The following is a 12,756-nucleotide window of genomic DNA, read 5'->3' on the forward strand; positions in this document are numbered from 1 at the left end:
GCTAGGAACTCATACCCAGCCAGGGATTCCTTTACATTTGGAGAATCTCCAGCTGCCCATTTAGAACAACTTTACAGATCTTTTGCACCACTGAGGCAGCTTGTAGCTGTCAGATCAAAATGTGACCCATAAATTACATCAGCCAGTGTCAAGGGGTGACACTAAGTAATGATCCCATACTTGAAGCCAGCAGGCCTAGGTAGTCAAATGTTAAACATGAAAAACAGTCACATCACTACCCCTGTTAACACCCATAAACAAAGAAAGTACTTAGTAATGATCAACGAAAGCCCAGTCCTGCCAGATCCATAGCACCTCCAGTAAGATGCTGAGTGTCCTCTCTGACACTGAGGGGTTCAGCCCAGACCAATGAGGCCTGCTCTCCAATGCTGAGTACCTTCAATTCTATGTTACTGTGGCTCACAGCCCTGAAACCAACAGTCAGCCTACAATGATAGAGGTCACACCCTGTCTTTCACCACCCAGTTACTTTTCACAACACCTTCTCAGTTCCAAATTTCCTCCAAATCATTCTCCAATCTGACATCTGCTGACGTTCCCAGAATTGTGAATTACTTTGTTACCCCTCTCAACTTCAGCAAGTGAGAGCTTTGCTACTGTTAAACTTGTTTCAGAGTAGCAGCCCTGTTAGTCTGTATTCGCAAAAGAAAATGAGTACGTGTGGCACCTTAGAGACTAACAAATTTATTTGAGCATAAGCTTTCGTGAGCTACAGCTCACTTCATCGGATGCATTCAGTGTTAAACTTGTGTGACAACTCCCTGACACACCAGCTTGTCTGTCTTGCCAGCAAATGCTTCAGGACTCTGAAAGTCCAAACCTTGCCTTGCAGGTAACAAAGAGTCAGCCCCAACTCCTGAGTTCCTCAGAAATGTCTCTCTGCAGAATCCAGCCCCCTTACTGAAACACTTACATATGTTATTAAGTTCACTGCTCCTTTAAAGAGACAATACATTGCAACCTGCTAGATTAACTGGCATATACACCCTTTCCTTCAATCAGGGCAGTGAATTGGTTTTCGTGAAAGTAAAACAAGTTTATTTAACAAGAGGACATACAATTAAGTGATACCAAGGAATAAGGATAAAGAATAAACACAGGACGGGTTATAAACAAACAAAAGTAACTGTGCTTCTAAAACTAAAACTTCATTTCAGCAAGTTACAGCCTTTGCCTAAGCAGGTTTCTCACCTAAACTCTGGTACCAGAGACTTCAACCCATTTGGTTGAAGGATCCAATGTTCTGTGATTTCATGATCTTCAGCCCTTTTAATCCCCTAAGTGATGGATAACTAGGTATCTCTCCCCTTTCTTTTTATAGTCCAGTAAACTTCTGAAATGTAATTTTTGAAAAGTAAGCCCTGACAAAGCTTCTCTCTCCTGCTGCGTTTGTAGATAACATGCTGTCTTTCCAAAGTTCATTGATCCTGTTCTAAGAAATCTGTTTCTTCCTGTGTTTTGATCACAGACTTTAAAGCATAACATCAGTGAGTATCCATAATTCCTCAAACAGCGTTAATGCATACATTTCACAATGATATTAATCACCAATGGGTCACAGGCTTTTGTAAGATCTTACTCGATACACTTTTATAATACAGCAATATTGTATACTATCAGTTGTTTCAATTGCTTACCATCTGAGGTTCAAACTCCTGGCTTTACAGTTAAGTGGCTGTCTCCCCCGCTCGTTAGGTTGATGGTTTTGTTTACCTTTCATATAAATATATGAATGAATGTTCATTGTCTCTGCCTGAGAAGCAGGCTCATCAGACAAGCAAATACATATTCCTTTGTCTAAGGCAGGCTGGTTTTATGCATTGCTTGCCAAACACATCTTAAGATCATAATTCTAGCACATATTTATAACTCTTTGTACACACCCCATATATACACGACACAATGATATTAATGATCAGTTGAGTTAGTAGATTTCCAGTTGTATATTACATGCCACTTTTTGGGTGTATTTTATACCTACAGTGCATTAGGTGTAGCATGTCAGGTCTAACAAGAGTTGCTGACACAGAGGAGTGAACCACCAATGGCACTCAACTCCCACCTACTTAAATGAGAATTAAGGGCATTCAACATCTCTTAGGAGTACTGGCTAACTTGTAGGATATCTCTCTGAACACACCACAAAATAATGTGCCTTACATCAGACCCTGAAGTTCAAGTCATGGCTCACTACTGTGATAAATGAATTCTGAACATGAAGTGCCTCAAATGGAGAAAGTTGTGTTGATGGCCTCCCCACACATATCAAGTGTGATAGGAACAAATGACTGAAGATATCATGGTCCTGCCTTGTTACTTGAGAGACCCACATCACATTGGCATCTCATTGCCATTCTGTGATCAAGCAATACACCCAGGTCTTTCTCCTCCTCTGTTGCTTCCAACAGATATGCCCGCAGCTTATAGCAAAAATTCTTGTTGTTAGTCCCTAAATGTGTGATCTTGCACTTTGCTCTATTACATTTCATCCCACTTCTATTACTCCAGTTTTCAAGGTCATCCAGATCTTCCTGTATAATATTCTGGTCTTCCTCCATATTGGTAATACCTCCCAACTTTGTGTCATTCAAAAATTTTATTAGCATACTCTCACTTTTTGTGCCAATGTCATTAATAAAAATGTTAAATAAGACTGGTCCAGAGAGGAATTCCACCAGTAACCTCCTTCCAGCCTGAAAGTATACCTTTCACATGACCCGTTGTACTCTCCCCTTTAACCAGTTCCTTATCCACCCTTCAATTTTCACATTAATCCCCATCGTCTCCAATTTAACTAATAATTTCCCATGTGGAACTGTATCATATGCCTTTCTGAAATCCAGGTAGAGTAAATCTGCTGCATTTCCTTTCTCCAAAAAAATCTGTTATCTTCTCAAAGAAAGAGATCAAGTTGGCCTCCAGCTCAGCTCTCCTCCGGGATGCTGCTCCGGATCCTCTCCTCAGCTCGAGGCTGCTGCACTCTTTCTGGCTCTGCCTTATTGTCTCCTGGCAGCCCCAGCTCACATGGAGATTGGGCCCTGGGTTCCTGACTCCCTCACTGGCCTGCCTGCCCTGTCAATCCAACTGACCTGGAGTGCTGGCCTCTTCCCATTGGCCCTGGGGACCTGTCAGCCTCAGGATCCTGACTCCTTTTAGATCCTTCCCCTGTGTCCTGGTATTGGGAGAGGGCTGGCCAAAAATAAAACCGAAACAACCCACTAAATTTCAGCCAGGGGCCAAGAGCACCATTACAAAAACTCCTACTGACTTCCACAGGGCCAGGATTTTAGCCCCAAACTTCAGCAAAATAACTTAAGACACTGACAGGCATCACCTGTAAAAACATTTCAGTCTTGCCTTATACAACGTGACCTCAGTATCCACAACACTTCCTATACTTATACACAGAATACTGTAAATACTGTGAAAACATACACTAGTTATCTAAGACAAGAATGGAAATATTTTAAGGGTGACTATTATACAATGGGCACAATTCTAACCATAAACATTTATGATCAAGCAACACTTGTGGTGTTCATTGTGCTGTATTTTGGATGGGAAATGTTGCAGCTACAACGGCAAGTGTAACTACCACATGTGGTAAGTATCCAGTCTTTTTATAATGACCACTATAAGTTTCTGTCTTTGGATATATTGCTCTTAAACTTTAATTTAAACCTGTCCTCTTACATAGCCTCCGATGACATCTCCTGCTGAAGTACAAAATATCTTATAATTTATACATCATCCCACAAGACTTTATATTTTAATAGCACAAAGTTTAAATTCAAAACATAATTTTGTTTCTTTTCATTTTAAAATTGAAACTGTGTGAAGTTTTATATGCTTTTACCTGAAGTAAAATTTTCTGAAAATTTTCTTAAAAAGAAAGACTTTTTGCTCACAGCTTTTCACACATCTTTCTCCCATATATATTAAGCATTGCTGCTTCACTGCTGCACACGCAAAAAGAAATAGTTATTTATACAAGAAGGTAGATGTTCCTGGTCAATACTATTCCTTAGTCAACTGCAAAAATGTGTTTTGAATGACAATGCAAGGGGGAGCCTACTTTTCCTTTTACTAGCTTACATATGTCAAATACGTTCATGCTGGTGGTCTCACCCAGACTTCAGAGTAGCAGCCGTGTTAGTCTGTATCCGCAACAAGAAAAGGAGTACTTGTGGCACCTTAGAGACTAACCAATTTATTTGAGCATAAGCTTTCGTGAGCTACAGCTCACTTCATCCGTGAGCTGTAGCTCACGAAAGCTTATGCTCAAATAAATTGGTTAGTCTCTAAGGTGCCACAAGTACTCCTTTTCTTTTCACCCAGACTTGAAATCAAGAACCGTGAGTCCTGCCTTGCACTTAAAAACCTGATCCTTACAGCACCATAACCTGCATCTGCCACCAGAAACAGACCCAACCTCTTTTCTTTTTCACTTTTTAGTTAAAGCTAGCCTACTTGCTGTAACAGTATGTACTTACAATTTAATTCTATATTGTGACTTAAAGACTAAAATATTTGAGAACCACTTGGATTTTTCCATCCCTTTAAAGGGGGGAAAATACAAAACTGGAAACAGATGTTTTATAATGCATTGCATTTATTTTGGCCACCCATAAAGCTGTGGATCATGTTAGTGCCAACCAATTTAATAATACCAGAATTCTGCAGAAATGCTGTATAATATGTTTTAGAAGGATTGGTGGGGGGCTGCCTTTCACTAAAACCCTATTTAATAAGTAATTTCCTATTTTGGGAAAATAAAATAGGAAAATAAAAAAAATATTACTGCACACGTAGGTGGTAATCACTGCCACTTGATCAGCTACCCCAGTGATCTGGGAACTTTATGCGGCTTTTTATACTGCTATTCCCATGAAAGGATAACTTGAAGACTGATGTGTTAGATGAAAAATAGAAACATCTGAAGTTAATCCATTCAGAATAAATATAAATAATATTCAGTATGCTGATATTGTACAGCAAATGAATAAACCTAGCTATTTAGTAGCTGAAGAAGTTCCCACAAGTTAAGCAGTACTTATCCAAAAACACACATCAGGATCTGGTCAGAGTTTTTGTGTAGTAACCCTTATTTTCCCCTGTCTGTGAATCTAAGTAAAGGCATTTCTAAATTTAAACCCATGAGACTAACAGTTACCATAGTACTTACTTATAAAGTGCCTACCTTGTGAAACTTACAATTACAAACGTTACTGCAACTTCTCCTGTATCCATTGTTATTTAGACTGAAAAGTCATGTCTCAATATCAGTACCATTTTAGCAGAATACCTTCAATACAGTTCTACACAGTTAGAGAAATGTGATGATCTTAAACAATAGAGAATAATTGGTCTCTGAATATTTTTATTGTTTATTGACAATTTGCTGCATAGAATACAGAGCATATAAAGTGGGTATAATTTGCTGCCAGAAACATTTCCAGAAAAACCATAAGAAAAAAAAGTAACTGTATTTTTAATAAGACAGTGGCATTCAAAATTAATAGCTATACATGTTGGCTTGCTGTCCAAGTAGTCAAAGATAATTTGTATTTTTTTCATCTTCCCTGTCAGACGTGGGGAAGAAAGTGGATTCCAAAAGTTAATGAAAAAGAAATAAAAAGCAAAGTCTTGAAAATTCAGTAGAACTATCTGCAGCACACACTTTGATTACATTTACAGGATTATGTTCCCAGAACGCAAGTTGTAGACGAAATGATACCTTTTTAAAAAAAAAAACTCTAATGACCAAAAATTCCTTTTGACTTAATAAACAATACAAAGATCATCATTCCACTATCAAATCTGTTCTTCATACCAAGCCTACATAAAGAAAGCTTACTTTTATTCACAGTGATGTTAAAAAGCAGTCTAAAACCCAAATATTCTTTACAATTATTGATCCAGTTAAATATTTTTATTACTTTTCTTTCATAATGCTTTCCTTCCCAGAAAGAAACACTCCACTGTGCCTGACACAATCAGAATGCAAATAGTACCTCCCCAATATGCTGACAGAAGACTGTAATTCATTTAAATTATGCAGTTGGATTCCCACAGCTGGCCCACTTGCTTGGCTCAGAGCTGAATACAGTGTCAGTGATCCTTTCTGCTAATATTGTCCTAGTTGCTGACAAGGGAATAAATCTAGCAACTTATATTGAAGTTTTAAGGCTAATTAACAGAGCAAAAAATGCAAACATGAGTGACAAAAGCTGGTTAACAGTGACCATGAGATTGATGCTGCCAGCAGACTATTTTCCTTAGCATTTTGCAGAGTAATAATATATTTTTTAATTCTCAGGACATTTCTTATCATTTGTTTGTATGGATTTGGTGACAAGTTAAAAACAAATCTGGATGAAAATACAGCTACAACAAGACCCCTGGCTCTCAGACAGTAATCAACAAGAAAACATGCCGATTTATCACTTTGGGAATAAGGGTAAGGAGGAGGCAGTAGAGGGAAGAGTATTTGAATTCTAGGTAGCTTTCCACAAACAGCCCTTAGATTCTTGTTTCTGGCCTACCTGGACATTACCAAAACATTTTTATCATAGCAGACAAAGGTAGGACCTGAACTGCAAACAGTTAAAACTGAAGGTCACTATACTGTAAAATTAAAACATGCTTCTCTAGTTAAGCTACATAGACACAATAAAACAAAGCCTTCACAACCACCTGTAATAATATGCCTGTTCAGCCAGCAATTCCAAAGTACTGAGCAATACAAGGTAGACATTTTCTGCAGCTGCTTTTACATGTACATTTCTGCCACATTGTTGTCTCATCTCTTCTTACCTTCACGTTAGTCCGGAGTGCACAGTAACATGCAAAAAACATTGCAGTAAACAAGGAGCATATGGACCAGTATTCAGCTTCTCTGCTCTGCACAAACGGAACACACACGATCCTGAGCATGTGCTACTAAGGAGCATCCGTTCTCTCTGTCAGTTTGAAAATGCATTGATCTCTGTTTTTCTGACTACAAACAGACATGTCTTGAAGGCACTGACTGAAAGCTATATATCTCTTCATAGGCTATATATAGCATTATGCCCAGTAATTTCAATTAGCAGACAATTCGGCATCTGAAACTTAGACATCAGTTGCTTTTCCTTCCAGCATTTTAAATTTGGGGAGAATATAAAAGGGGGGAGGGGGCAAAGACTCACTCAGAGGGGAAAGGTGAGGAATTAAAATTTAACCAGTTACTAATATTTCCGTATGGCTTTGATGTTTTTTTTTAAAATATTTTACCAATGGAATAAATTTTACATGTGGGAAATGAAGGAAGGAGTCTTTTTCTGTTCTGAGATTTACTGTAGATTCTTCAATGTTTCTGTCTAGTCTTGTTAAAGATGCAGCATGCCTTTTAACAAAGACAACGTCATCAACTATTACAGATTCAACACGTTCTACTTACAAATACAGTCTCTGATTAGGGACAATGGCTGGCTGGCTGGCTTATTAATGTTTCCTCAAATGCAAGTTCAGTCCACTGTGCTAATCTGTTTTAAAATGGCTAAAAAGTCCCACCTACTCCTTCACCCTCATTCAATAAAAATGCAATGAACTAGTTATAAAAATCATGAATCTCCTTGTGCTCCTAGCTAAGAACACGGACCATAGACTTTAAAAGCTATGTTTTCTTGTCCGACTGGGATTACAGACAGAGAAAAATTAAAATGAAAGCAGAGAATCCTAGTGAAGATTGTACCTCACATTTCGCAACTACTAACTCTGAATGTATAATGTTCAGATATCTTCCAGAAAGATGAAACCCAGAATCTAGCCAGAAGGCTAAACCTTAATTCACAAGCACAAAAATAAGATCAAATCACTCCTGTCACTCCTGTCAGCCATAGGATGCTACCAATTAACTGATTATTTACTGGTTTGAAAGGACATGAAGTCCAAAGCAAGGATCCAACTCTTCATTTCCAGCACTGGAAACCACGAACATTCACACTGGATTAAGAAGCTGTCTTCAGAAATAAAACCGGAAAAGACTTTCCTCCCCCTCCCCACTGCAGCAGATAACTGTGGGAGGAAAAGAGTGGTAAAGGCTTTACTACCACCTTCCCTATCAGCACAGAGCAATTTGTGTAGGATAAGCATAACTTAATAGAAAAATCTTCAGTGACTTTTAGGATTTTTAAAAATAATGATTTACATAAACCTACCAGAAATCTGCAGAGATACTGAAACCCTGCCAAAGTCAGGGAGTATTGTTTGTGGGCAATGAGGTGAAGAAGCTTAAACAGAAAGACATGCATTTAAAGAAGAACAATTAGGGGAAGGGGAAAGACAGCAGGTTTTTCAGCCTCTCTATAATGACAAGCACGAGAACACTGTCGTCAATTTTGAGTAAACAGCTATTTTTAGTCTGTCATTGTTTGTGCCTTTTATTAGGAATGAAAAAGGAAATGGTGTTTAAAGCTAGATATTACTCTATACTGTATCCTAAAACAGCTACTTAATTCGATTCCCATTTATGTCTGTCATACAAATATAGCTCATTACTAATCACAACCACAAGCATAAGCAATGACTTCTGGAACAAAACTTATTCTACAACTTTTATTAGTAATTAAACAGGAATCTAGCTGCCCTGGTCAATATCGCTATCACATCTCAAAGTTACAGTAGCTCACGGACTTCTGCTGCAGCAATTCCCAATAAATGAGCCACAACATAGTAACATGTTGCTCAACAAAAAATACTGGAGATTTAATTTTCGTATTTCTCCTTCACTTTTCAAGTAAATAAAGAGAAAAAGAAATCACGGTTTATTTCTCAGTACTGTACATTAACAATTAAAATTAGGCATCTAATTCGTTGAAAAAATTCACAGATCTTGGGGAATTGTGATCCACCAGAGGAATCTGACTCAAAAAAGCAAAGATGAATAGATGTACAGACCTGAAGCTGCGTCTAGGCAAGGATCAGGCAAGCATGTAGATGCATATGAAAATCAAGTTTAGGCCAGGACAGAGGCCTCCTTTCTGCCAAATGGATTACTGAAGACTTCTTTCGGCAAAGTCTTTGAATCACCCTTATACTGCATGGTCTTAAAAAGTTAACATTTCAAAATTAAAAACAAAACAGGAAAATAGCAATCTTACAAAAAGAAAAACAAACAGTGTAGACATAAAAATGCATCTTGTATGACTCCTAAGTTATCACCTACTTAAGAGATATTTAGGGCAATAGCAAATGATACAAAGTACCATCCCCAAGTCTTTACAACTCACATTGCCCTCAGATGTTTGGGGAAAGGAAGTCTTCCAGGAAATGGCAAGACCCTGACCTTCATAGAGAACAGACTCCTGTTCCTATGTTAGCCAATTGGTACATGAAGACTGGTAGCTAGAGAATCAAAACCTCCAAGGAAACCAACATGAGGGGGTTGGATATGTGGCAGGGGTTGGATCATGAAGCTACACAAACTGATCCCTGTAGCATTTTTGCACTGTAGCATGTACATTTCTTAGTCTAATAATCTAATTTTTTTAGGCACTGCTCTCTTCAAGAAATGAACTTATTTTATAATGCCTAGGCCCCTGTCTTGAGCATCTAATGGTGGTTATGATGACTGCCCTTGGCACAAAGGTGATAACAGGAAGTCCACAACACGGGAAAATCTCTACATTCAGAAGTGCTGCCAGAGCTGTCAAAATTCACTGAAGCCGTCAGGGCTTCTTTAAACACAAGACCTCAGGAAAGAGCCCCACTGGAAGCTAGGAGTCCAAAAAGCCACAGAAGTATCTGTATCCGATAGATATAGACCCCTTTTAAACAGAGGCACAATATGCAGGGCCCTGCATATTCTGAGGCTACAGTGGAATTATCTTTGGCTGTGAAATGTTGCCATTACTTTATGATCATACACCTCTCAGAAAGGAAAAAGGAGGCACTCTGATTGACACTGTACTTGCTCTGTGTGGGCTCAAGCAGAAGAAGCAAAATGCCCTATGAGTGAGTCCTCGATCCTGTGAGGTACTGAGCATGCTCTGCTTCCATTCGATGACTGGGAGACAACACTGCTGAAATAAGTGATATGCCTGTTCTCCTTAGGATCAGGCAGACTGAACTGCATAGTAATGCAGTATATAATAATAGTATAGGAGGAATGTGGCAAACTGAGAAGAGACATCCTCACCCTTCTCGTCAACAAGAGAGAAAAAGTAATAGCGTCCTTCCCCAAAGGGAGCAGAGCATGGGCAAGGAGATGCTCTCTGCTATGATGTAAGCAGAGAGTTAGACACAATGGTGGAGATTTTTCAAGGTCAACCTGGAGATTTAGCCACACAACTCCTATGAGTTGTATGTCACAGAGGTTGCAGAAGTCATGGATTCTGTGACTTCCCACGACCTCAGTGACTTCTGCAGGGGCTAGTGTGGCTGACCCCAGGGCCGCCCAACCAGCTGGTTCTGGGGCCAGCTGCTCAGGTGGTCCCTGGGACAGCCACACCAATCACTGCTCCAGCCCCAAGGCAGCGGTCCCCAGGCAGCCGGCCAGATCAGCCACAGTCTGCTGGCCCCAGCAGCAGTCCCTGCGTGGCCAGCCAGAGCAGCCGTGGTCCGCAGCCCTGGGCCGTTATCCCAGGGGAGCTGGCCGGAGCAGCCACGGCGCCGGGCAGCAGTCTCAGGACGGATGGACAGAGCGTTCACAGCCCCAAGCAGCGGTCCCCAGCCAGCCGCAGCAGCCACAGTCCGCGGCCCCAGGCTGCGGTCCCTGGGCAGCCGGTCGGAGCAGCTGTGGTCCACATACCCCATGCTGCAGAGGAAGGCAAACCCCCCCCCCAGCGTCTCTGCCAATCTGACCTAGGGGAAAATCCTTCCCGACCCCAAATATGGTGATCAGTTAGACCCTGAGCAGATATATGGGAAAGAATTTTCCGTGGTAACTCAGAGCTGTCCCATGTAGTATCCTGTCTCCAGTTGTAGGGAATTTTTGCTACTGGCAGTCACCAATGGGCCACATGCCATTGTAGGCTCTCTCATCATACCATCCCCTCCATAAAATTATCAAGCTCAGTCTTGAAGCTACTTAGGTTTTTTGCCCCCACTGCTCCCCCTGGAAGGCTGTTCCAGAAGTTCCTGATAGAAACTTTTGCCTAATTTCCAGCCGTAATTTGCTGATGGCCAGTTTATATCCATTTGTTCTTGTGTCCACACTGGCGCTTAACTTAATAACTTCTCTCCCTCCCTGGTATTTATCCCTTTGATGTATTTATAGCGATCTTTTGGTTAGGCTAAACAAGCCAAGCTCTTTGAGTCTCCTCTCATAAGGTAGGGGTTTCCATTCCTTGGATCAATTCTACTTTCAGAGCACTGCTTCACCTATGTATCTCCTGTTTCACACTCGTGTATCAACTCTACTGCAACACACCTACTTTACAGTACTGTAACAACTCCCCTGCCTGACTCCAGTTTTATACCAGTGCAACACGATTTATTTCAATGGAAGCCTACCCATGTAAAACTGGAGTAACCCAGCAGGGAAACAAGCTCTGTGTTAGTATTTTAGAGATAGTGCAAGATCACAGGCTTGCTGTGACTGAACTGGTAAAAGCATACAATTAATTTAAAATTATGACTAAAACCTAAAGAAGTTGATATAATTCATACAGTATATATTTTCAGTTTTTACATTGTTTTGCCAGAAACTTCAACATGCTGTTCATGTCAGTGGGAAGGAGTTGCAGAAAAAACAGTGTTTTGCTACAGATTTCAGGTCCATCTTAGCATGGGTTCACAGGGCTTTTATGGAAAACCATATCTTGCTGCAGGAACTACTAATCTGGGGCCTGATTCTGTACAAATTTGCTATTGAGCACTTGGAACTACTTATGGTAGTGGCAGTAAATGTTTGCAGCACAGGGCATTTAGATTCTCTGTTATAAATCCATAATGAAGCAAGGGAAACTGCGACAAGCAGAGGTGCTAAAATAGTGTTTTGAACTGAGTGAATCTTGAAATTTCCAGAGTGAGAGGGCTGAATAAATTATTCACAGTTTACCCCTTTTCAGTAATATAAAAGGCATTCCTGACACCCTGCCATTATTATGTAAAGGTTGCTATGGCAAATATCTTCTTGCATTTCAGGCCAGTAAATAATGAAGACTTTTCCCTGGGCAGGTTTAACTTAAGCAACAGCCTTCCCTGATAGTGCTTTGGTTCTTTTTTTCCTCTGGAAGCTGATAAATACACAATTGTCTGATTGTCAAGTACTTAATACCCCACTCTTGATTAGATCACCATTTTACTGGTTTCTCTCCTCTGTGGTTGTATAAAGGAAAGGGTTTGATGGGATATTTGAGAAAAACATAATCTACTTGGAAACAGTTTCTTCTCCATATAAAATATATGTATTTTTATGAACCAAGCCTTTGTGGTTAGAATTTCAAAAGGTTTCAGAGTAGCAGCCGTGTTGGTCTGTATCCGCAAAAAGAACAGGAGTACTTGTGGCACCTTAGAGACTAACAAATTTATTAGGGCATAAGCTTTCATGAGCTACAGCCCACTTCATCGGATGCTTAGAATGGAACATATAGTAAGATATATACATATACACACACACACACATACAGATAAGTTGAAAGTTACCATACAAACTGTCAGGTTTCAGAGTAACAGCCGTGTTAGTCTGTATTCGTAAAAAGAAAAGGAGTACTTGTGGCACCTTAGAGACTAACCAGTTTATTTGAGTAT

The 12,756-nt window shown here is 40.0% G+C and overlaps 1 protein-coding gene across 3 annotated transcripts in view; it reads right to left on the reverse strand.

Annotated features, from left to right (window-relative positions):
* Positions 1-12,756, reverse strand: part of DLG2 (discs large MAGUK scaffold protein 2) — a 1,449,547-nt gene that overhangs the window by 1,078,682 nt on the left and 358,109 nt on the right. Inside the window, exon 1 of one of the 3 annotated variants that reach the window (XM_043528345.1) lies at positions 6,838-7,027. The exons of 1 other annotated variant lie outside the window; for it this stretch is intronic. In XM_043528345.1, coding sequence (XP_043384280.1) covers positions 6,838-6,957 — 120 coding nt within the window. In that variant the 5' untranslated portion in view covers positions 6,958-7,027. Of the gene's footprint in view, positions 1-6,837; positions 7,028-12,756 lie in introns of those variants that run through there. One more of the 3 variants, XM_043528361.1, reaches the window with a different exon arrangement.

This window comes from Chelonia mydas, chromosome 1, assembly GCF_015237465.2.
Source record: "Chelonia mydas isolate rCheMyd1 chromosome 1, rCheMyd1.pri.v2, whole genome shotgun sequence".
NCBI classification, from domain to species: domain Eukaryota; kingdom Metazoa; phylum Chordata; order Testudines; family Cheloniidae; genus Chelonia; species Chelonia mydas.